Here is a 25069-nt window from a genome sequence, read left to right as displayed (position 1 = left end):
GGCCCCTGGGGCCCAGGGGCCACCTGGGCTCCTCTGCACAGTCCTTGGGAGCTGGTCTACACAGGCAGAGGGTAGAAGACTGCTCTTCAAGCTGGCCGGTTCTCTGCGGGGGAAATCTTTGGGGTGAAGCCTGACCCTGAGCTCAGGTAGGAGAGAGGCTAGGTGGGGTCTGGTGGGGGACAGAGGTGGAGGGGAGAGATGGGACACTCCTACAGAGTGGGCTGGTGGCTATGCTCTTTAGGAGTAGTCCTTGGTTGCGCATCAAATCTAGGAAGACTCCTCATAGAAGGCAGTAAACATCTTCACGTTTCAATACCTTCCTTAAAGTGAGGATCAGAATTTCTCCTGTAGCTTCCACAATTTAATTTCCATCTAAAAAGGCATTTTGGCTTAGTGGCTTTATAAGCATTGTTTATTTCCTCCTTTCTTCATCCAAGGGCACATTATTTCCAAATGTCAATGAACTTCCCCGAACATCATCCCTTGATCATGCAGAACCTGGGAGCCCAGGGCCCCCCATCAGCGAGAACTCCCTCAATCGTACAGAGGCTCCCAGGCTGTGGTGGGGATGCAGGGCTTACCTATAGCAGTTGTTGGTGAATTTATTGTAACTGGAGAAGGCAATCAGCACCCCAAACCCAACGCCCAGAGAGAAGCATATCTGGGTGGCAGCATCTATCCAAACCTGCAGCAGAGCCAGAGAGAGAGAGAGAGAGACATGGGCGGGGGGGGGGGAGGCAGGGGAGACAGAGAGGCAGAGAAGGAGGGATGGAGGGGGGGAAGAAGACAAGGAAGGAAAGAGATAGCAAGGAGAGAGGGAGGGAGGGAAGGAGAGAGATGGAGGGGAGGACAGAGAGACAGGGAGGGGGAGAGAAAGACAAGGAGAGAGGGAGGCAATTAAAGATAATTGAGGGAAACACATTCAACCCAAAGGTGAAAGCCAGAGTGTGCACAGGTAATTGTGCCCATCAATGCTGCCTGCACGTCCACATCCCCACTCCTGGGATTGCTGTTTGCAGTGAAGATGCCCTGGGCTCTATGGACCACAACTGTGTCTCCATGGGATCTGTTTTTATGAAAATGGCACGAGTTTAAACTCAATATCACCAACAAGCAAATGGCATTCACAGCGTGGTTGGTGGCAGGTGATCTCAGGGAGTGGCCATTTCCTGTGCCACTAGACTGAAGAAGCTTCGTGAAAAGAGGTGGCTTTCTTTGCATGTTAGTTGCAATTTTCCCTTGGCATACCAATAGTTATTCCACACATCAGCTGAAGAGCTAATATGGCTCTAACCCTTGCAACAGTGTTAATTCACTAAAATGCTGTTTAATGGTGAGACGTTGACTAGACATATGCTCACTAATGTCTGGCTTGTATTTTCCCACAGCATTTAAAACAATAGACAGCACAATACATAGAAACATAGCCATGACATGGAGGTCATACTTGCTGAGCTTAGTACACATGGCATCCCGACCACTTTGAATCCATCCATCCACCCATCCATCCATCCATCCACCCACCCACCCATCCATCCATCATCTATCTACCTACCTACCTGTTGTGTTGTTGTTAGGGGCCTTCGAGTTGATTTTTGACTCATAACAGAGTATAACTGCCTCATGGGGTTTTCTAGGCTGTAATCTTCGTGGGAGCAAATCACCAAGTCTTTCTTCCACAGAGGCACTGGGTGGTCTGAACCACCAACCTTTTTGTTAGCAGCCAAGCACTTAACCATTGTGCTGGCAGGGGTCCTTATCTACCCACCTACCTATGACAATCATCTATCTACACCCATCTATCTGTCTGTCTATCTGCCCACCTATCCACCTATGCACCCACCTACCTATTTATCTATCTTCACCATCATCTATCTAATTTTTGACAACTTCTCTTCTATTTTTCTGCCAGTCTCAGATTTCAAGGTGGCTCCTCCTTTCATTTTGCTCTTCTCTGCTTCTTAGGTGAGCAGATTTTCACATGGACAGTGTCTGTTTTGCCTCATCTTGAGAGCTGCCTGTTCTTATTCCTCCTGAAGCATTGGTCTCTTGTTTATCCTCATGTTATTGTTCTCCTTTGATCTCTGTAAACGGCCCATCTGGGCCTGTGACGTACCCACAATCACGTCCCCTGCAAGCACATCCCCCGGTCTCCTTTCTGGCCTCTCCAGAGCACTGGTGGTCTGCTGGCTTCCGTGGCTTCTCCTGCTGTGGCTCTGTAGAGGTCCCCTGGGCACTCTGCTGAATTCACTCCCCAGTTCCCAAAGCCAGCCAAGCCTTCTCTCCTCCATGAGGTTTTCCCCAAATATTTTAACCCAGAATTATTTCTACATTTCTGAAGAAAACTATAGTTCAACTTTAGACTTAGTTTTTGTTATAATCTGATTTAAATCACTCTATTTTTTTTTTTTTCCACTTACTGTGTCATGGGCATTAAGAGTGTTTCACATTGAGCCTTTAGGTTTCCTGCAGAGGGGACCCTGGTTTGTGCAACTCTGATACATCTTAGCCTTGTTCTGATGATGAACATGACAACCGAAGCTCATAGGTACTATCCAGGTGAGTAGCAAATGCTCCCTAGTGCAGGCTGGACAGCTCCATCAGTACTAATCAGAGAAAACCCAAGAGCATTCCTCAAGGAAGCTGGGTGGGTTGGTGGGAAGCAGGTCAAGGTAAAATTCAGATGGCTGTGATTGACAGCAGCCTTCTCTTGCTGGAGACAGGGGAGTAGGTGACCCTGCTCCCTTGATTCTTTATTCTCCATTCACTCAGGCTTCCTGCTGACCACGCCCGTCTACTTCCTAACCAGGGTCAGGTGTGCAGGTTCCCTCCTGCACAGCTCAACGCACAGGTCAACCTGCACTTGCTGAATTGATAGGCGAGTCAGGAATTCCTGCAGGGCTGCTTCTTTGGGACTCTCCTGCCCCTGGCACGTAGGAGCCCTGCCCCATCACACTGCATCTGCCTGGGCTGCACGGGATGAGCAGGGAGCATACTCACGGATGCTTCACAGAGCCGGTAGAAGTCAACACTCAGGTATGCTCGGATGCCGTCGATGGCTCCAGGAAGGGTGACCCCACGCAGAAGCAGGGCAGTGAGGACCATGTATGGCATGGTGGCTGTGATCCATACAACCTGGGGGAGAGGACAACGTCACCAGGCTCACCAACCACAAGCAGCGGGGCCTCAGCTGCAGAGGGTGCTGGTAGGAAGTGCACACAAGGGTCACCAGGATGCTTTATAACTAAAGAGAGAGGTGGCCTTTGATTAGGGAGCCCAACCTCCAAACAACATTTCACAGGAGGTCAGCTTAGCAAGTGCTCCTTGTGGTGCCTTCTATCTCAAACAGTTTTCCCAGAGATTAACAAAGGGAAGAACCACTGGGCAAGAAAGGAACATTGCTCTTCTGCATTTGGTCTGTCCCACTAGGTGGCAGTGGCTGAATTCCTGAGTGACATTCTCATTGATTGTGTGATGGTGCATCTTAATTGGGCATAAAAAGGTGGATTCTGGGGTGCAAGGGGAGGAGGAAAAGAGGAGCCCACCATTATGGAAAAGTTCCCAAGTGTTGGCCCTTTGCTATGAGTATTATCACAAGTGATGGACACATTTTGGTCAAAATTGCTTTCAGTGCCCAGATATAACAAATATAATATCAGCAGTGAGAAGTAAGTCATGTTGTGCTTGTCTTAGTCCTGAAAGCACTCTGCTGTAGGCACTTTTCTCTTTGAGGCCTCTGCAACCATGGCCCATGTGTCCACTAAACAAACTAACCAAGTTCCATGTGTCCAAGTTCACTTCCTAACCCCAGCATGCTCCATATGTCCACTCCCAGACCAAACCATGGACGATGTGTTCAGCCCCTGACCTAGGCCCAGCTCACATGTCCACTCCTCAGCTCAACCAGGATCCATGAGTCCACTCCCAATCCAACCACAGCTCATGAGTCCACTTCCTAACCCAACCACAGCCCAAGTGTCTACTTCCCAACCCAACTAAGGTCCAGGTGTCCAAGTACACTCCCCAATCCAACAAAATACCACATGTCCACTCCCCAAATGACCCATGGCCCATATGTCCACTGCCCAACCTACCCATTGCCCGTGTGTTCACTTGTCAACCCAATCAGAGCCCACATGTTCACTCCTCTACCTAACCATGGCCCACATGTCCACTCTCCAACCCAACTATGGCCCATCTGTCTACTCCCCAACTCAGTCATAGCCTATGTTTCCACTCCCTGATCCAATCATGGCACATGTGTCCATCCCCTTACCCAACCATGGCCCACGTGTCTACTCCTCCACACAAATACAGCCTATGTGTCTACTCCCTTATACAGCCACGGCCCAAGTGTCTACTCTTCTACACAAATGCAGCCTATGTGTCCACTCCCCAACCCAACCACGGCCCACATGTCAACTCCTCAACCCAAACACAGCCCACATGTCCATTCCCCAACCCAGTCAAAGCCTATGTTTCTACGCCCCAACCCAACCACAGGCCATATAACCATTCCCCAAAAGCAAAGGCCTAGTCATCTCACCTTCCCAGAAGTTTTTACTCCCTTCCACAAGCTGAAGTAGAGCAACACGATGACCAGCACTAGGCAGGATGTGAGCTGCCACCGGGGAGCGCCCAGGTCACCAATGCCACGGCTCTGGTGGAGATGCAACACACCACGCCTGGAGAGAGAATGCAGAGGGCCAGGGTATCACCAAGGTTCTAGAGGGGAGTCATCTTCCCACCTAGGACTGGGACTGAGTAGTTGAACTTACCTAAAGAGACTCCCCTCCCTCAAATCAGCATGGCAGAAAGTACTCATCCTGACCAAACCAGAGTCACCCATCCGAAAGGTCTGGTCCACCAGCCCCAAGCTTTTGCTGCCCTAGAGGTGGGCAGAGAAGATGGGCCATACGCATGCTGGGAGGCTCTGCAAGGAAGCCCAGGCCTTTGTCTCTCACCTTAAGGTACCCCTGCTCTTTGGGGCTGGGGAACGGAACAGATACCTGAGGTTTTTGAAGGAAAGGTGCCATAGAAACCAGAGGGAATATGCTCAATGATGTGGGTGTGCCTGCTGCTGCCCTTGGGAAGGTCCAGGTTCCCTTTGTAGGGGTAAGGGCTGAGTGGATTCTGAGCAATCACGCAGGACACACAGGCAACTGCCTGCTTTTTGAGGGTCATGGTTCATAGCACAGCTCACACCGCTACTGCTGCTTGAAGAGGCACCTCAGGTAACAGGCTCTTGCATGACATTGCTCCAAGTTTAATCAAGAACTACACATGAAGAGGCGGAGCCAACATGGCTCTATAGAAAGAACACCATGCTGCCCTTCTGCAGCAAAGACCCTAAAAACTAAGTAAAACACATACAAATGTTAATCCTGGAACCATAAGCATGAAGGGATAAAGAACTAGATCAAGGACTGAATGGAAGAAGAAACTTACGAAAACCAAAGAATGAGGAGAGCTATAGAGTAAAGGTCACCTGCCACCTAACATGGCACAGATTCACCACCTTGGAGAACAGCCAGCAATGATCCTGGACAGAAAGGCAACTTCACAGAGCTCCCAACAGGAGACAGAGCATCTGGAAACCTGGGAAACACGTTTTCCCACCCCTCACCCTTCTGCCTTGTATGCTGCCTCTGTTGTTTTCCAATGGACCATAGTTGCTCAGCCAGAGAGATACAGGCTCGCTGCCTGCCCTGGGTCCACACTGCCTCCAGGGGCTGGCTCCAACTGAGCCATTTTTTTTTCTTTCCCTTTCTTCCTTTTCTTTTTCCCTCCCACCTAGCTCCCTGAGCCACCTCTGCCCATTACTGACAGGCCATGCCATGCCACTCAGCTGGAGAGGCACCGGTTCATCACCATGCCTAGTCTGCCCCACTCCCACTAGCTGGCTCCCTCAGCACCATTTTTTCCTTCTCTCTTTCTCACCCTTCCTTTTCTTTCTCCCTCCCACCTAGCTTTGTGTGCTGCCTCCACCCTTTCCCTACAAGCTGCACTGTGTCCCCCGGTAAGAGAGACACCAGCTTGCTATTACCCTGGCTCTGCCCCACTCCCACCAGCCAGTTCCTTCAGCACCACATTTTTTTCTCTCACTTTGCCTTCCTTCCTTTTCTTTCTCCCTCCCATCTAGCCCTGTGTGCCACCTCTCCCCTTTTTCAATGGGCTGTGCCATACCACTTGGCTAGAGAGGCACTGGCACATGGGCTCCCTGGGTCTCCCCACCCCCGTCTGCTGGCTCCTGCCACGTCACCATTTTTTTTCTCTTTCCCTTTCTTTCTCCCTCTCTCCTAGCCGCTTGTGCTGCCTCTGCCCCTTACCAATAGGCAGTGCTGTGTTCTCAGCTGGAGAGGCACCAACTTGTTGCCACCCTGGGCCTGCCCCTCTCCCACTGACCAAACTCCCTCAGCGCCATGTTATTTATTTAATTTTTTTCTTTTTTCCCTTTCTCTTTCATCTTTTTCTTTCTCTCTCCCATTTAGCCCTGTGCACTGCCTCTGCCTTTTCCTGACAGGCCATGCCATGCTGCTCAGTGAGACATCAGCTCACAATAACCCCTGGTTCATACCACCACCACCGGCCAGCACCCTCAGCGCCATTTTTTCCCTCTGTCTTTCTTTGTTTTCTTTCTTCCTCTCACTTAGCCCCATGAGGTGCCTTTGCCCCTTCTTGATGGGCTGTGCCACATTGCTCAGCTAGAAAGCCACTGGTACATGGCTTCCCCAGGTCTGGCCCACCCCCAACTGCCGGTTCCTGCCACATTGTCTTTTTTTTCTTCTTTTCTCTGTTTTCTTTTCTTTCTTTTCCTCACCTAGCCCCTTATGCCACCTCTACCTATCCTAGTGCGCCATGGCTCACCATCTCAGCTAGACAGCCACCAGCCCACGGCTGCCCTGGGTCTGCCCTGCCCCTACACACTGGCTCCCGCTGCATTGCCATTTTTTTTTTTTTTTTTGCTTTCGTTTCTCTCTCTTCTTTCTCCCTTCTACCTAGCTCTATACATCACATCCTCTCCCTTCCAACTGGCCCTCAAGTCCAACCCACCCCTATTCACTGGCCTCCACTGCACTGCCATTTTTTTTTCTTTTCTCTCTCTGTCTTTTCCTTCTTCCTTGGACTCAGCCCTGTATGCCACCTCCCCCACCACCAACAAACTCTGCCACACTGCTGCTGCTAGAGAGCCACTAGCTCACCGTTGTCCTGGATCCACCCCACCCCCACTGTGCCACCACTGATTTTTTTCTTTTCTTTTTTAAATTTTCTTTCTTTTGTTTTTACCTCCCACCTAGCCTCATGTGCCACCGACCCCCCTTTCCCTCCTGCCCACAGTTCTGTCCAGCTCCCACCCACTGGCTACTTTCTAAAAATCTTTCTTTTTTCTTTCTCCCCCTCCCACCTAGCCCCACACACCAACCCCCTTCCTGCCAGCCCCCGATGTGATATCACAGCTAGAACACCCCTGGTGCACAGGCTAGCAACCACACCAGGCCCGCACTGTCTCACTCCTGCCACTTGACCATCTGTTGAATGGTGGGAAGCAAGCGCACACCACTCTCCATCCAAAACCCCTGCCTATCTGGCAAGAGACTGGAAAAGCTCCCATACCACTGGACTAAAATCAGGAGACAGTCCCTTCCCAGTCTACCCTCAGCCACCTCACCAAACCAGTGTACAGCAAAGTGGGCTCACTCTGCCTGTTGCTGCCCTGCCTCCCCAGACAAGGTGGCAACTATCATGCCCACAGATGAGCATGCAGCAAAACATGCCTGGTTTCCCTGCCCTGGCATATCAAAACAAAACAAAACAGAAAAGTAGGATGAAAAAAACGAACGTACAATCAATAAATAAAGAAAATAATACCGTAATGTCTCAGAGAGAGCAGACAATATCAAAACATATAAAAAAGCAGGACAAGATGTCTCCTACAAATGACCAAAATAGTCAGATGACCTTTCAGTAGAAGAAAAGGAGTGAAACTACCTGATATGGAATTCAAAAGACTGATATTTAGGACTCTCTAAGAGATAAGGAAAGAGATCAAGGAAAACACAGATGAAGCCAGTGAAAAATAGCCGAAATCAAGGAAAAGTGATAGAAAAGCTCAGGAAAATAATACAAGAATAAAATGTCAAAATAAATAATTAGAAATCATACAAAAACAGCAATTAGAAATCCAAAAGATAAACAACAAAATCTTAGAAACGGACAACTCAATAGAAAGTGTTAGGAACAAATTTGAAACAATGGAAGACAGAATCAGTAAGACTGAAGACAAATCCATGGATGGCACTTTGAAGAAAAAATCAGAGGAAGGAATTCATAAAATATAAGAATTATATGGGCACAATCTAGAGCAAAAATCTGCATGTGATCCGAGTTTTAGGACAAGAGGAAAAAATGGAAAACACAGTGAAGATTGTTGAAGATTTGATGGCAGAAAGCTTCCCAAATACCATGAAAGATGAAAAGCTGACCATCCAAGAAACTCAATGAACTACACATATAGGATAGACCCTAAAAGAAAGTCACCAAGACACATCGTAATCATACTTGACAAAACCAAAGACAAAGGAAGAATCTTGAGAGCAGCTTGAGAAAAACATAAAGTCACTTACAAAGAGGAAGCAGTAAGACTATACTCTGACTACTTGGCAGAAACTATGCAGGCAAGAAGGCAGTGGGATGATATATATATATATATATATATATATATATATATATATATATATATATATATATATATAAACCTTGAAAGAAAAAACTGCCAATCAAGAATAATATATCCTGCAAAATTCTGTCTCAAATGCTATGGCATAGTTAGGGCATTTTCAGACAAACAGAAATTAAGAGAATTCACAAAAACCAAACCAAACTTACAAGAAATATTAAAGGGAGTCCTCCAGTTAGAGAACCAACAAGATCAGACAACAACTGGAGTCTAAGACACAGGACAACATCAGCCAGACAACAACCTAGATAAAGAATTCTCAGTAATGAAACAAAGCTAAAAGACTTAAAGCAGGGAAACAGAGATGTTAATCTGTAAATAACAACAACGTTAAAACAATAAAATGGGGAATAAACAGAGTTGGTATAGAACTTTCAAATGTACAGGAAGTCAAGGTGATATCAAATAATAAAAGACTGGTTCAAACTTAGGAAGATAAGGATAAATTTCAAGGTAACTACAAAGAAAGTTAACAAGCCTACTCTTGAGAAAAAAAAGAAGAAGAAAAATCTAACAATTCAGTAGATACGAAATCTACAATAATGAAAGAAAAGAAAATCCACAAACAAAAAGAACTCAGCACAGGACAGTACGAGGAACAAAGAAAACATCAGGACCACACACACACATACACACACACACACGCATGCACACACACACACGCAACAATATGACAGCAATAAGTTCATACCTATCAATAATCACACTGAATGTAAATGGTTTAAATGTGCCTGTAAAGAGACAGAGAATGGCAGAATGCATTAAAAAAAAAAAAAAAGACCCATCAATATGCTGTCTACAAGAGACATATCTTAGATACAAAGACATAAATTTATCAAAATCAAAGGATGGAAAAAAATATATCAAGCAAGCAGTAACCATAAAAGAGCAGGAGTGGCAATACTAATCTCAGAAAAAATTGACTTTATGGCAAAAACAATAAAAGGCAAGGAAGGGCATTATATAATGATTAAAGGGACAATACACCAAGAAGACATAACCTTAATTAACATCTACACACTCAATGACAGGGCCCCAAAATATATAAAACAAACTCTAACAGCACTGAAAAGAGAAATAGACAGTTCCACAATAATAGTAGGAGACTTTAACACTTCACTCTCAGTAAAGGACGGAACATCTAGAAAGGAAGTCAACAGAGATACAGAAGATCGAAATGCCAAAATCAACTAACTGGGCCTCACAGACATATATAGAACACTCTACCCAACAGCAGAAAACTTTACATTCTTTTCCAATGCACATGGAACATTCTCCAGAATAGACCACATTTTAGGCCACAAAGCAACCCTGAATAAAATCCAAAACATTGGAATAATACAAAGTATTCTCTGATCACAATGCCATAAAAACCAAACCAAGCCTGTTGCCATCAAGTTGATTCCAATTCATAGCAACAGTATGCCATAAAAGTAGAAACCAATAACAGGAAGAGCAAAGATAAAAAAATCAAATACATGGAAACTGAACAACACTTTGCTTAAAAACAACTAGGTAACAGAAGAAATCAAAGGAGGAATAAAAAAAATTCCTAGAATCAAATGAGAATGAAAACACATCATATCAAAACTTTTGGGACACAGCAAAGGCAGTGCTCAGAGATCAATTTATAGCAATAATCGCATACGTCAAAAAAGAGTGGGCCAAAATCAAAACATTAGCCTTACAACTAGAAAAAACTAGAGAGAAAAAATTGAGAGAAAATAGCAAAAGAAGCCCACAGCCACCAGAAAAAGGAAATAATAAAGATTAGAACAGAAATAAATGAACAGAAAAAGAATAGGAAGAATCAACAAGACCCGAAGTTGGTTCTTTGAAAAGCAACAAAATCGACAAACTGTTAACAAAATTGACAAAAGAAAAACAGGAAAGGATGTAAATAACCCAAACAGAAATGAAATGGGGGACATTACAACAGACATAGCCAAAATAGAAAGGATCAGAATATTATGAAAAACTTTACTCCAACAAATTTGAGACCCTAGAAGAAATGGACAAATTTCTAGAAACACACTACCTACCTAAACTAACACAAACTGAGATAGAAAATCTGAACAGACCCATAACAAGAGAAGAGATTGAAGAGGTTAAAAAAAACAAACAAAACCAACAACAACAACAAAAAAAGCCCTGGCCTGGATGGTTTTACTGAAGAATTCTACCAAAAATTCAGAAACAGCTCACAATGTACTACTCAAACTTTCAGAGCATAGAAAAGGAAGGAATATTCCTGAATTCATTCTATGAAACCATCATAACCCGGATACCAAAGCCAGGCAAAGACACCACAAAAAAAGAAAATCACAAATTAATATCTCTCATGAACATAGATGCAAAAATTCTTAACAAAATTCTAGCCAATAGAATTCAGTATCATATCAAAAAAATAATATACCATGACCAAGTGAGATTCATACCAGGTATGCAATGATGGTTCCACATTAGAAAATCAATCAGCATAATTCACCATATAAATAAAACAAAAGAATCACGTGATCATCTCAATTGACACAGAAAAGGCATTTGATAAAGTCCAGTGCCCATTCCTGATAAAAACTGTCAGCAAAATAGGAATAGAAGATGTGATGTTCAAGGTTGTGTGTCAGCTTGGCTTGGCTATGATTCTCAGTGGATTGGCAGTTACAGGGTGTTGTGATGACTTCCATGATGAGATTTGCTGTGAGTAGCCAATCAGTTGAAACGGAGTTTCCTTGGGTGTGTGGCCTGTATCAAATACAAGTGGGCATTCTGGCAAGGTTCATGGGCTTTTTGTTCGCACTGAATCCTGCAGCTGGCTCCTGTTTGTCTGACCTCTGGTTCTTGGGACATGAGCCAGCAGCTTACCTGAGGTCTTCCCCGCCGATCTGGGACTTGCCAGTCCCTGAATCAGGAGAAGCCTCTGTCCTGACCCACGGACTTGGGACATTCCAGCCTCTATAACCATGTGAGCCATCTCCTTGATAGAAATATCTCTGTATATATAATTATATGCTTCACTGATTTTGCTTCTCTAGAGAACCCAACCTAAGACAATGTATCTCAAACAACCAGAAAACTGGACAAAGTACACAAAATGAGTGTTTTTAGGCACTCGGCTGGAGGCAATGCAGGGCTGACATCTAAGTATAAGAATGGGGTGAGCCCAATGATGCCCCAGCTTTCTGCCTGGAGGCACATTCCACACTGCAGGGTAGGGGGTGATTCCTAAGCATAGCATGGTGGTCTTGCTAAGTTAAGGAAATAGTAGTCAGAGTTCAGGGGGGATAAGGTGCTGGAAGTTTCAGAGAAGAGCAGCTCTGGAAAGGAGGGGGATATGCTCGAAAGGGTTTTAGATGAACTATAGCCAGAAGAGGGCTTGAAGCACTTATTGCAAGAAATCAAACAACACATTGCATTGGGCAAATCTGCTGCAAAAAAATCTCTATAAAGTGTTAAAAAGCAAAGATGTCACTTTGAGGACTAAGATGTACCTGACCCAAGCCATGGCATTTTCAATCATCTCAAACTCATATGAAAGCTGGACAATGAATAGGGAAAACCAAAGAAGAATTGATGCCTTTGAATTAGGGTGTTGGCAAAGAATATCGAATATATCACGGACTGCCAGAAGAACGAATAAATCCGTCTTGGAAGATGTACAACCAGAATGTTCGTTAGAAGCAAGAATGGCAAGACTTCATCTCATGTACTTTGGACGCGTTATCAGTAGGGACCAGTCTCTGGAGAAGGACATCATGCTTGGTAAAGTAGAGCATCTGTAAAAAAGCAGAAGACCCTCAATGAGATGGATTGACACAGTGGCTGCAACAATGAACTCAAGCATAACAACAATCGTGAGGATGGCACAGAACCAGGCAGTGTTTCGTTCTGTTGTGTATAGGGTCATTATGAGTCAGGACTGACTTGACACCTAACAACATAACCAGAATAGGAGTTATGGCACAGTGGTTTAGAGCTCAGCTGCTAACCAAAAGGTCATTGGTTTGAATCTACCAGCCACTCCGTGGAAACCCTGTGGGGCAGTTATACTCTGTCCTATAGGGTTGGTTTGAGTCAGAATCAGCTGGATGGCAATGAGTTTGGTTTTTTGGTTTGGATAACCCGAATGTTCCTTAGTAGTGAGGATAGTGAGACTTCAACTTGCTTAATTTGGATACATCATCAGGAAAGATCAATCACTAGAGAAGGACGTCATGTTTGGTAGAGGGTCAGTGAAAATGAGGAAAACCCTCAGTGAGATGTACTGACACATAGCTGCAACAATGAACTCAAGTATACCAATGATCAGGAAGATAATATAGGACCGGGCAACATTTTGTTATGTTGCATATAAGGTCACCGTGAGTCGGTGCCAACTCAATGGCAAGTAACAACAGCAACAACATGTTGAAAAGGATCTCCCTTCTATACATCTGTACAAGGACACATTGAGTCTTTGCTGAATACTAAGATCTCAGCTGGAAAACCTGGTGGCATAGTGGTTAAGAGCTACAGCTGTTAACCAAAAGGTTGGCAGTTTGAATCCACCAGATGCTCCTTGGAAACCCTATGGGGCGGTTCTACTCTATCCTATAGGGTTGCTATGAGTTGGAATTGACTCAGTGCCAATGGGTTTAATTTTTTTGGTTTAAGATCTCAATCAGGAGTCCTGGATAGTGCAAACCGTAAACATGATTGGCTGCTAACCAAAAGGTTGGTGGTTCAAGTCCACCCAGAGGCACCTTGGTAGAAAGGTCTGGTGATTCACTTCCAAAAAATTGGCCATTGAAAACTCTATGGAACACAGTTCTACTCTGACACACATGGGGTCTCCATGAGTTGGAATAAACCCAAAAGCAACTAGTTATTGGTTAAGACCTCAGTCATAAAGTGAAACATCATAAGGCCAGGCAATATAGTGGCCAGGGAACTGTGAGCTGAATGGTTCCCTGAGCTCACACAGGGCTGTGAGTCATTTGTGTTCCCACCAGCTGAGAAGAGTACTTGTTGACCACTTGGGGAGTTCTGACTCTAGAAGGGCCACACTTTAACAGAGGCAATAACCTATTCTTGAAGTAAAGGCCACACTAGAAGGACTTTAATGAACCTTAAAAATAAGCTTTAAAAGGATGAAATTGAACCACAAGTAACTTAACTTCCCACCAGGACAAGTCTAACACTTTTTAAAGGAAGACAATGGAATTTAAACACCCAACTATGTAAAATTCACAAAGTCCAACATCTAACAAAAAAATGACTAGACATGACAAGAAGCAAGAAAATGAGATCTTATAACAAGGAGAAAAATTAGCCAATAGAACCAGATTCAGAATTAACAGACAGACATGTTAAAACAGCTATTATAATTATTTTCAAGTATTTAAAGGAAAACATGAATAGAAGGAGAGAAGTAGAAGGTAGAAAAAGAACCAAATGGAGCTTTTGGAGACAAAAAGTACAATGCCTGAGATGAAAAATTCAAAGCTTGGGATTAGTAGTAGATTAGACACAGAGGAATTAAGGATTCATGAATTAAAAACACAGCAATGGAAACTATCCAAAATGAAACATAAAAAAGACAAAGATTGAAAAAAAAAAAAAAAAGAGCCTCAATGACTTAGACTTGTCAATATCAACATATTATGTTGTGTCTTAGTGTGGTGTTCTTTGTATTTACCCTGTTTGGGATTTGTTGGAATTCATGGACCTGTGAGTTTGAAAATACATGAAGCAAAAATGGATAGAATTCTGAAATTCTAAGAAATATATAAGTCCATCATTATAGTTGAAGATTTTGCACCTCTCTCTTACTAATTGATAGAACAAGTAAACAGAAATTCAGTAAAGATACAGAGGACCTAAACGATGCCATCAACCAATAAGAATCAATTCCCATTTATACACCACTGAGACTTTGTTGGGGCAACATCAACATTTTGTCTAACATATGTGTAATTGGAGTCTCAGAAAGAGAGGCAAGAGGGAGACACAAAAAACACTTGGGTAAATAATCCATTTATGGATTTTTTCATATATGTTGGAATTGTCCATATATGTTAGAGACTATAAACCCATAGATCCAAGAATATCAACAAATCCCAAAGAGGATAAGCACAAAGAAAGCCACACCAAGACTCACCATAATCAAATTTCTGAAAATCACTGATAAAGAGAAAAATCTTAAAAGCAGTCAGAGAGTGGAAAAGGCTTATTACACAGACAGCAACAAGGTTAATTTCCTATAGCCTTCTCACCAGAAACTAGGCAAGCCAGAAGGTAAGAGAATAACATCTTCAAAGTAGTAACAAAACATTAAATGACAACCTAGGAGTCTATACGAGCAAAAAACCTTTCAAAAATGAAGGTAAAATAAAGACTTCTCAGGAAAAAAAAAAAAAAGGGAAGAAAATTCAGCTTTAGAATTCAGTAGGCTTGCACTACAAGAGGTGGCACAAACAGTTCAGTGCTCAACTACTAACTGAAAGGTCAGCAGTCCAAAATCACCCAGAGGCACCTTGGAAGCAAGGCCTGGTGATCTGCTTCCAATAGGTCACATCCTTGAAAACCCTATGGTGCACAGCTTTACTCTGACATATGCAGGCTTGCCATGAGTCAGAATTGACAGGATGGCAACGTTTTTTGGTTCTTTACACTAAAAGAAACGTTAAAAAGGAATGGAAACTTGAGTCTACCTAAAGGGCAGAAGCACACTAGAAATGGTGAATATGTAAGTAAATATAAAATCACTTTTCTCAGTTTCAAATTTATGTGTAATTGACTGTTTAAAGCAAAAATAATAACAATGTATGTAGAGTTTATAACATACAGAGACGAGATCTGTGACATCAATTGTTTAAAGAGCATGATGGAAAAAAATGGGAGAAGATTACAGGCGGTCCCTGGGTTACGAATGTCCAACTTATATACAACCCGTAGTTATGAACCAACCCCTGTAAGCCCTGTTATATTAAAAATTCAAGGTACGTACAGTGGTTCATGATAACAAATGGGCATACATTGTGACATGCATCAAAACATTATTATTACTGTATTATTATGTTAAGGATGTTTTAGTGTATCTGGAAGTGTTTCTTTAATGTTTTTTATACATAGAAAGGTATATTACATACTAAGACAAACATGTCACTGATGTTAGATATGAACCGTACCTACCTGTTCCAACTCAAGTACAAATTTGACTTAAAGACAGACTTAGGAAGAAAACTTGTCTGTAATTTGGGCACTGCCTGTATTGTAAAGTTCTTACCTTATACACGAAGTGGTATAATGTCAGTTGAAGGTTGTTGTTAGGTGCCATTGAGTCAGCTCTGACTCATAGCGACCCTACGCACAACAGAACGAAACACTGCCCGATCCTGCACCGTCTCACAATTGTTGTTATGCTTGAGCCGTTGTTGCAGCCACTGCGTCAATCCACCTTATTAAGGATCTTCCTCTTTTTTGCTGACCCTCTACTTTACCAAGCATCATGTCCTTCTTCAGGGACTGATTCCTCTTGACTGCATGTCCAAAGTATGCGAGATGCAGTCTCGCCATCCTTGCTTCCAGGAAGCACTCTGGTTCCATTTCTTCCAAGTCAGGTTTGCTCATTCTTCTGGCAGTCCATGGTATATTCAATATTCTTTGCCAACACCACCATTCAATGGCATCAATTCTTCTTCAGTCTTCCTTACTCATTGTCCAGCTTTCGCACGCATACGAGGCGATTGAAAACACCATGGCTTGGGTCAGGCACACCTTAGTTCTCAGGTGACATCTTTGCTTTTTAACACTTTTAAGGAGATCTCTTGCAGCAGATTTGCCAAATGCAATGTGTCGTTTGATTTCTTGACTGGTGCTGATTGTGGATCCAAGTAAAATGAAATCCTTGACAACTTCAATCTTTACCCCTTTTATCATGATGTTACTTGTTGGTCCAGTTGTGAGGATTTTTGTTTTATTTTGAAGCGTAATCCATATTGAAGGCTGTGGTCTTTGATACTCATCAGTAAGTGCTTCAAGTCTTCTTCACTTTCAGCAATCAAGGCTGTGTCATCTGCATAATGCAGGTTATTTAATGAGACTTCCACCAATCCTGATGCCCAGTTCTTCTTTGTATAGTCCAGCTTCTTGGATTATTTGCTCAGCACACAGGTTGAATAGGTATGGTGAAAGAACACCTTTCCTTCAGTGGCCCTCTGCTAAAGAAGGACACCACAGGGAAGGAAGGCTAGCTGGGGCACCTGGGAGCTGGGGTGTAAGTCAGTCTCTGCAGGACCCTTTCCATTTGCCAACACTGACCCAATACGGGGCTTACTATGGGGCGGAGCCCAGCCTGAAACCCAGACAACTCGGCCATCTGTTGGGAATGAGAGTCCAGAGCAAGCAATAGAGGTGAGAGTCAGAGACCCGAGCGCAGTTCCAGTGTTACCAGTAATTGGTTATCTCGCCAAGACCTGACCGTTAATCTCTGATGACCTGTCATGAAAATGCACGTATGGAGATATGTTAAGACCTATTCAGCTAACATTTTAGTTGTCAGATTTATGAGGTGGCATAATTTTACTCTATACTTGGTGTAGGGAATTGGGATCCCTTGTACGATCAATGATGTGATTGTATAGGCCACTTTATGGGATTTATAACTTTATGATTTTAGTGACGATAGTTATCTTGGCCTTTATGACATTTTATGGTGGGTAATGAGGTCTCTAACTACATGTTCATGCAGGAACATGTGATCCTCTTACAATGATCTGCTTTATGCAGCATTCTTAAGTTTCAGAAAACTCCCTGCAGATTTGAAGGCGTGGCTGGGCTGGTCCTCCCCTCTGATAGAGTCACAAAGGCCTGTTTCAGGGAAACCTATTACCACCTTTAGGAAAATAACCTTCAAAGTGTTGGCATGGAGCAACATGTGCCTTGGTACAGTTTAATAATTCACTGTGCCATTAATAATCTATGAATTTATCTTAAACCTTCTTAAAACTTACCACCTTTGTCCTCTAGCTACTGACCGGTCTAGTGTGGCACCAGCTAGGCTAACAGGGCCTTCCCAACTTAAAGGATTGGGGCATCTGTCTGTTTCAGTCTTTCTCTTTCCAGACTGAAGATTACCAAGTAGACTTGACTAGCCCGATCTTTTTTTTTTTTAATAGCATATATTCTTTCCTTCTAGCATTCTTAATTATAAATCATTAGACTAATTGTGTTCCCCCACCCCACACTCTAATTTTCTTAACTGAAAATCCCTTAGGTGAATCAACTCTTTTGACACCTCACAAACAAGATGGGGGATTCCAAAGTGGCATCACTCGGCACCTTCCAAAGTCTCTGTACCCTTCTCAAATGCACTGAATTTCATTGAAACCCATTTTTAAATTGTAAAAGATACACTAGTTAAAAAACTTGGCTACCATTTCGTTTTTGTAATAAGAACTAAAACGTCCTTGACCTAAGCCAAGGTATTTGCAAGTGTCTTATATGCACGTGAAAGCTGGACAATGAATAAGGATGACCAAAGAAGAATTGATGTCTTTGAATTATGGTATTGGCAAAGAGATACTGAATATACCATGGACTGCCAGAAGAACGAACAAATCTGTCTTTGAAGAAGTACAACCAGAATGCTCATTAGAAGCAAGAGTTCATCTCACATACTTTGGACATGCTATCAGGAGGGACCAGTCCCTGGAGAAGGACTTCATGCTTGGTAAAGTAGAGGGTCAGCAAAAAAGAGGAAGATCCTCAATGAGATGAACTGACACAGTGGCTGCAACAATGGGCTCAAGTATAACAACGATTGTGAGGATGGTGCAGGACTGGACCATGTTTCGTTCTGTCATACATAGGGTCACTATGAATCAGAATTGACTCCTAACAAGACCTAATAACAACAACAAACTAAATTCAGCTCAAATGTGAACTGTCTCATCACAATCTTTATTAGCCAATGAGATGGATTGACACAATAGCCCCACAATGGATTCAAACACACCAATGATCAAGAAGATGGCTCAGAACCAGGAAACATTTTTGTTCTGTTACATATAAGGTCACCATGAGTTGAAGCTGATGGCAACTAACAACAACAATAACAACTTGACAAAGTCCTGTCAATTACTATGAAACTCATAACCTTTGCATCCTCAATGATCTCTACCATCTCCACTTTATTATATGGAGGGTCCCCATCCCTCCTTCTCTCCTTCAGGCCACTCCTCGTTGACCACATGCTAACCCCTGAGGGCTGACAAATACATAGCTCAGGCCTCATTTCCATTAATGAGTAGAATTAGACCCGCGAAATGTAGTAGTGAGCAGGCACAGGACAACGAAGGTGTTGTTTTTCTCTCTCGTTGTTGTCTGGTTCCGTTGAGTCGTTTTCGACCCATAGCAACCCCCTGTGACAGAGTAGAACTGCTCCTAGGGTTTTCTTGTCTGTAATCTTTATGAAAGCAGACTGCCAGCCCTTTCTTCCACAGTACTGTTGAGTGGGCTTGAACTGTCAACCCTTCAGTTAGCAGCTTAACACAAACTGTTTGCACCACCAACAGACCTCACTTTCCTCCCCTGAGACTGCTAAAATCTAATTTGACAAATGAGGTAACTTTTTTTTTAATCTGGGCAATATGATTATTTCTTCATTGTTTGTCATGCTTAATGTTTGTCCTATCCAAACATTCAGATAGCCTTGCCTTTATTCCCGTGTTCTCATGGGATATGCTCACCCAGGTTTTCAGAAAAAATCACAGGGGACAAATCCCAAATGGACTCTACTCTCCCCGCCCATCCCATTCTGTGGACCCAGCCACCCTCCTCCTGAGAGCTCCCTTTAGATGACAGCTGTTGCTATCCTTGGTGCCCAGTGAGCTTGCAATCTCACTCCCCCTGGTGTTCTCCTCTTGTCTGTCCCCTCAGCCCATCTGGTCACTAAGTCCTGTGAGCCCCTCCTCCTGCAGTTTCTTAGCTGGGGGCCCTCCTGTCTTTCCCATCATGGAACTTGTCTCCCTGCCCCCGACCCCAGACATTCTTCACTCCAGTTCAAACCTCAAACCACCAGAAAGGCTGTTTTCTAAAATAATAAAGATGTGCCATCACACACAACCCTCACCCAAATGCATCCATTAACCTTCTAATGCTTTAAGAATACACAGTCCTTATGATGGTCCTTTCAGATGTGTCAAAAGCTGCCTCAATCCACCTTTCCTGACAGCCTACTGTCAATTCCCACACTAGTCAATCCTGGAGGCATATTTCCCACACAGGATTAGGGATTCTAAAACAAACGCTTTCCATTCTGAGTATCTGAAACTTAAGGCAACTTCAGATTCTAAAGATCTGCAGATTCTAGAAACACTCTACATCTCCTTTCTGGAGGCATCTACCTGGCTTTCCTTATGCAATTGGTCATGAGTTCCCTCTTCCGCACAGGTGAGATGGCTCTCTCATCTCCAGGTGACCCCCAACAGTGGGCAATAGTCCCATCTTCATGGGAAAAGGCCTTCAGTGAACAACGTTATGATGAGAACCATCTGTCTGGGAGGATATTCTCCCTAATGCTTCCTTAGCATACCAAGACCACAGTACCCTTGGGGTGACCCTTCATCCATCCCAGCCAAGGCAGGGTGGGCTTTTCCACTTACCTTCCCGAGCCTGGGCTCCTCCCATGAGCACATTTACCAACTTCAACAGCGAGACATCTAATTTATTTGTTTTAAGCTCTTGGTTTTCTAACTCAAAGCATGTTTTGCAAACATACCTAATTGCTATCGAAACCCAAATTTCATTTTTGTTGGTAGAAGTTCCTTTTGCTAAGTCGTAAGGAGACTAATTTTTTCATGGAAGCACTAATAAGGTATGTCTCGTGGTTTTGGGTGTATCTAAATAGGCAAGTAAGATTTCAGACAAAAAACAAAGAAAAAGTAGCCTCACAGCTATTGAGTATTTCTGGACTTGACAGGTGTTGCCCTTTCCTCATCTCTGGAGCGCTTTAACAGAAGCCCTTCAGTCAGGATGGGAGGTCCAGCATGAGGTGCTAGTGACCAGGTCAGCGGCCTAGGGTGTGCAGGTAAGCAGGCACTGGTGGCAGGTCCAGGCTGCTCCTCAGAGGCCAGCCAAACTCTGATCCAGGCCATCCCTTTCCCCAAAGCAATTCCGAACTTAAATTTTACCCTGAGTTGAGAAGCAAGTTGGAGTTAAGGAGTCAAATGGGTTTCTAACCAGGTAAGAAGTCTGTCCACTGCACACGTGTCTGGGCTCCAAGCAGAGGTAGGATCAGTGGGAACAGTGGACCCATGTGGGAACAGTGACAGCCCTTCCTAGTCAGGCCACTGGTGAGAGAGGAGGGCAGGGCAGGAGCTGAAGAAGTGCCCAAGAAAAGTAGATTCCAGGAGGGGGGACAGCATGCAGGGTGGTTGGGGTCACATGGCATGGAGAGCTGGGGCCAAGCCTGGTTCCTTGGGAGGAGGAGACTGAGAGAAAGCCCAGAAGGCCCAGCTGGAAGTAGAAATGTGCCAGAGTGGGAGAAGAAGGGTGCTGGGGACTGAGGAGGGATCCAGTAAAAGAACTAAAGTTGTGTTTGTAGAAAAGAAAACCTAATAGAAAGTGAATGCTCAATGAGTTCTTGTAGACCAGGTCTGTTTAGTGATGTGGAAAGGTGTCTTTTCTGGAGAGAGAGCAGGGCCTGGACGAGACCACTCATCCTTAGCCCAGGAGCAAAGGAAGGGCAGGGTAGAGAGGGGAAGAGAATCCAGCCAAGGGCTCCCTGAACAGGGTGCTGCAGCCCTGAGGGGCCCAGACACAGGGCTCGCCTTCCTTCCGAGTAGGGTCTGTAGACCCCCTCACCAGCTCTCCTTCTACCCCAAACTGCTGCCTGGGAGCAGAACAGGGCAGTGATGGGACCTGCTCAGTTTTCCATCCCTGCTGAGTACTCACTCGGTGCAAGAGCTTTGCTGAGCTACTGGAGCCTGATTCAGAAATATTCTCACAAGAACCACAGAGGAACAGAATGCAAGGAAGACAGGAGGATAACGGGCAGGGGCTGGTCCTCTCCATACCTCGGAGGCACAGGGGTGGGGGTGACTGACTCCCAAGGCCACCACTGAGTGCCTAGCTTTGCTGCTATCCCTCCTCATTCTAGAAGTAGACTTGACAAGTGATTTTTCAGCAGCCTGGAGGAGCCTCCACTCACTCAAAGTACTCTGCAGCTGGCGTGGTCCTGAAGGTGTCGTTGAAGCTCGAGACATCGCTAGAGTTGCCAGAGTGGGCGTCTGAGCAGTTGGGGCTGTTCCAGGTGTTGTTGCAGTGAATCCACGGCAGCTCCATGGTGAAGGAGGAGAAGAAGTAGTGCAAGGCCCAGGCAATGATGACATTGTAGAAGAAGCCGACGTAGAGCGAAATGAGGATGACTGTGAAGCCCACACCTATGGCAGAGAGGGGACAGCCACTATCAGCAAAACTCTCCTTCTTGCCTTCTCTCACAGGAAACATCTCCATCCTGTGCTGGGAGTTCATTGACATCTTTAGTTCCATGCAATATTTTTAAACAAAGAGGAAGAAGACTAGCAAACAAGGCTGATAACACACTTCATGCTATGACCACAGAGAAAGGGCTGCCTAACTTTCAAACACGTCCATGGCCATCCAAGGCCACCCAGGGACATGCAAGCCCACCCAGGAACATTCGAGGCCACCCATACATCCAGGATTACTCAGGGGCCCTCAAAGTTATCCCAGGGTCAGGCAGGGGCTCCCAAGATCATCCAGGGCAACCCAGGTATACTAGGGCTCACCCACAGCCATGCAGGGTAACTAAGGGTCATCCATGGCCAACCATTGCCATCCACAACCACTCAGGATCCACTAGGGTCAACCAGGGTCATCTAGGGTCACCCAGGATCACCCAGGGCCAGGCATAACCATCCAGGTGTCCTGGGGCCACGCAGGGCCTTGCAGGGTGCCCCCTTTCAGTATCACAACATCTGAAAGGTGGGACCAGCCATTTGAGGGCCTCTTGGTGGCTGGAGCAGAACCCAGAGGTGAGCAGTCTTTGGAGCTGTGTCATCCCAACTATGGTGGGCAGGTGGGTCGGGCAGGTGGGTCTGGCAGTGAGAAGCTCATCCTTCCATTGGTCAAGGAGCTCCTCCTACAAAATGATGGACATGCCCAGCCATGTTCTTGGTGTTGTGGCTCACATTACTAAGTTGCATGCAGAGCTCTTTTCATTTCAACATTCCTTCTTCAGTTATGTTAAAACCATTTGTAAAGGGCTATAACTTCAATTTTCTTTATTAAACTAGTTAGTTCCAGGTCCTGTCTTGCCTGCTGGGGCTGGGGTTGGAACATGCATTCAAGATGACTTTGGCAGGGAACTGCTTGGGCTTGATTTTTATGGTCTTAACCCTCAAGAGAAGCTGCTTACATACTCAGGGTACCTCATTAAGGGTCCCTTCCTACCCTGGAAGCAAAAAGAGAGCTACAATTTACTTGTGTCTATGTATTAACAGGAAACCCTGGTGGTGTAGTGGTTAAGTGATACAGCTGCTAACCAAAAGGTCGGCAGTGTGAATCCGCCAGGTGCTCCTTGGGACCTCTATGGTGCAGTTCTACTCTGTCCTATAGGGTCGCTATGAGTCGGAATTGACTCGATGGCAGTGGGTTTGGTTTTTTTTTTTTTTGGTTACTTTTTAACAGGCAGCCCCAGTGGTGCAGTGGTTAAGAGCTCAGGCTGCTAACCAAAATGTCAAGAGTTCAAATCCACCAGCTACTCCTTGGAAACCCTCTGGGAGAGTTCTACTCTGTCCTATAGGGTCACTATGAGTTGCAATTGACTTGATGGCAACAGGTTTGGTTTGGCTGGTTTATGTAGTAACAGACCCAGGATCAGGAATGGCCTCAAAGAAAATAGGCCCTGGTATGTAATCCTAAAGGAACATTGGTGGCACAGAGGTTAAAGTGCTCAGCTGCTAACCAAAAGGTCAGAAGTTCAAACCTACTAGCCACTCTACAGGAGAAAGACGTGCTAGTCTGGTTTTGTGAAGATTACAGCCTTGGAAATCCTACGGGGGCAGCTCTACTCTGTCCTATACGGTTGCTATGAGTTGGAATCGACTTGACTGAAATGGGGTATGTAATCCTGACCATCATGGTTGGTAAAGTAGAAGGTTAGCAAAAATGAGGGAAACCCTCAATGAGATGCATTGACACAATGGCCACAACAATGGACTCAAACATACCAACGATCATGAAGATGATGCAAGACTGGGCAACGTTTCATTCTGCTGTACGCAAGGTAACCACAAGTCAGAGCCGATTCTATGGCAACTAACAACAACAATGTAATCCTGCTTGGAAAACATGTTCAGCAACAGTGGTGATTAACACCAAAATGGTTTCCTTTGAAGGCCTTCTCCAGCGAAGTCAATATTAAACGATTCTATGTTACAAGTGTGCTCACTAAGTGCCTTAGGAGTGAATTTGCCTAGACAGCCATGTTGGACTTTGTTCAAATCGCATGAACCATCGTGTGCCTCAGAAGGTTTTCCCTGGTAGTGGGGTGGTGTGGATGCCTAATTTGAAAATTTTTCAAGGTTAAAACTTTGTATAGGCCTCAGCCCTAACCTTTGAGAATGCAAAAAAATCCTTGAGAAATGCTAGAATAGATCCAAATCCAGTTTCTGAAGGAAGAGCTGACTTTGCCTTTGGTCTATCCAGAACCCACACAGTGTGGACAGCCCTCTGTCTGGGCAGGCCCAGGCTCTGACCCTTAAAGACAAAGCGACAAAGGCTCCACTGGCTGGTCAGGCCTCCAGAGTAAACGGGCGTGCCTCAATCAGAACCCAGCTCAGCGGTGTCTCCATTCTGGGCACTCTCAGTGGCCTTGGGTGCCCGGGTGATAGAAACAGGTCCCTAGGAGGGAGGTTGCAAGTTCAACTCTTTGTTCAGTTCACTCTGAGTTCTGTCCTTCTGGGAAACCAGGGGCCTGGATCACTGAAATGTAGCCCCTCAGTGACCTTGCCTTCAGCAAGTTGCTCCTCAATTTCCCAGACATACAAAACCCGCCATTTTGTTTGCTATAACGATGTTCTTGAGACCATTGTTCATGACTCACTACGTCTTTGAAACAGAACGCCTCTGATGTATATCTCTTATCGTTTAGGCCATGGGAGCTTCCTCCCCCCAGGAGAGTGTAGGCTCACTCCTTTCTAATATTCTCTAATGAAAATTTGACATGATTCTCTTTGTCTGACACTCAGCAATCTCAAGCACTGCTCATGTCAATTTTCCTGAATTTTTATTTTCTTATTAATGATTTTTTATATTAACCTAGTA

At 44.6% G+C, this 25069-nt stretch overlaps 1 protein-coding gene across 1 annotated transcript in view; it reads right to left on the bottom strand.

Moving 5' to 3' along the window:
* Positions 1-25069, bottom strand: part of SLC6A3 (solute carrier family 6 member 3) — a 59726-nt gene that overhangs the window by 25835 nt on the left and 8822 nt on the right. Inside the window, exons 4-7 of the mRNA XM_049861034.1 lie at positions 21930-22161; positions 4547-4685; positions 3001-3135; positions 582-685 (exon numbers count right to left, since the gene is read on the bottom strand). Coding sequence (XP_049716991.1) covers positions 582-685; positions 3001-3135; positions 4547-4685; positions 21930-22161 — 610 coding nt within the window. The remainder of the gene's footprint in view (positions 1-581; positions 686-3000; positions 3136-4546; positions 4686-21929; positions 22162-25069) is intronic.

The sequence above is a fragment of the Elephas maximus genome, chromosome 2 (genome assembly GCF_024166365.1).
Source record: "Elephas maximus indicus isolate mEleMax1 chromosome 2, mEleMax1 primary haplotype, whole genome shotgun sequence".
In the NCBI taxonomy this organism is placed as follows: Eukaryota; Metazoa; Chordata; class Mammalia; order Proboscidea; family Elephantidae; genus Elephas; species Elephas maximus.
This window is presented reverse-complemented; position numbering and strand designations above follow the sequence as displayed.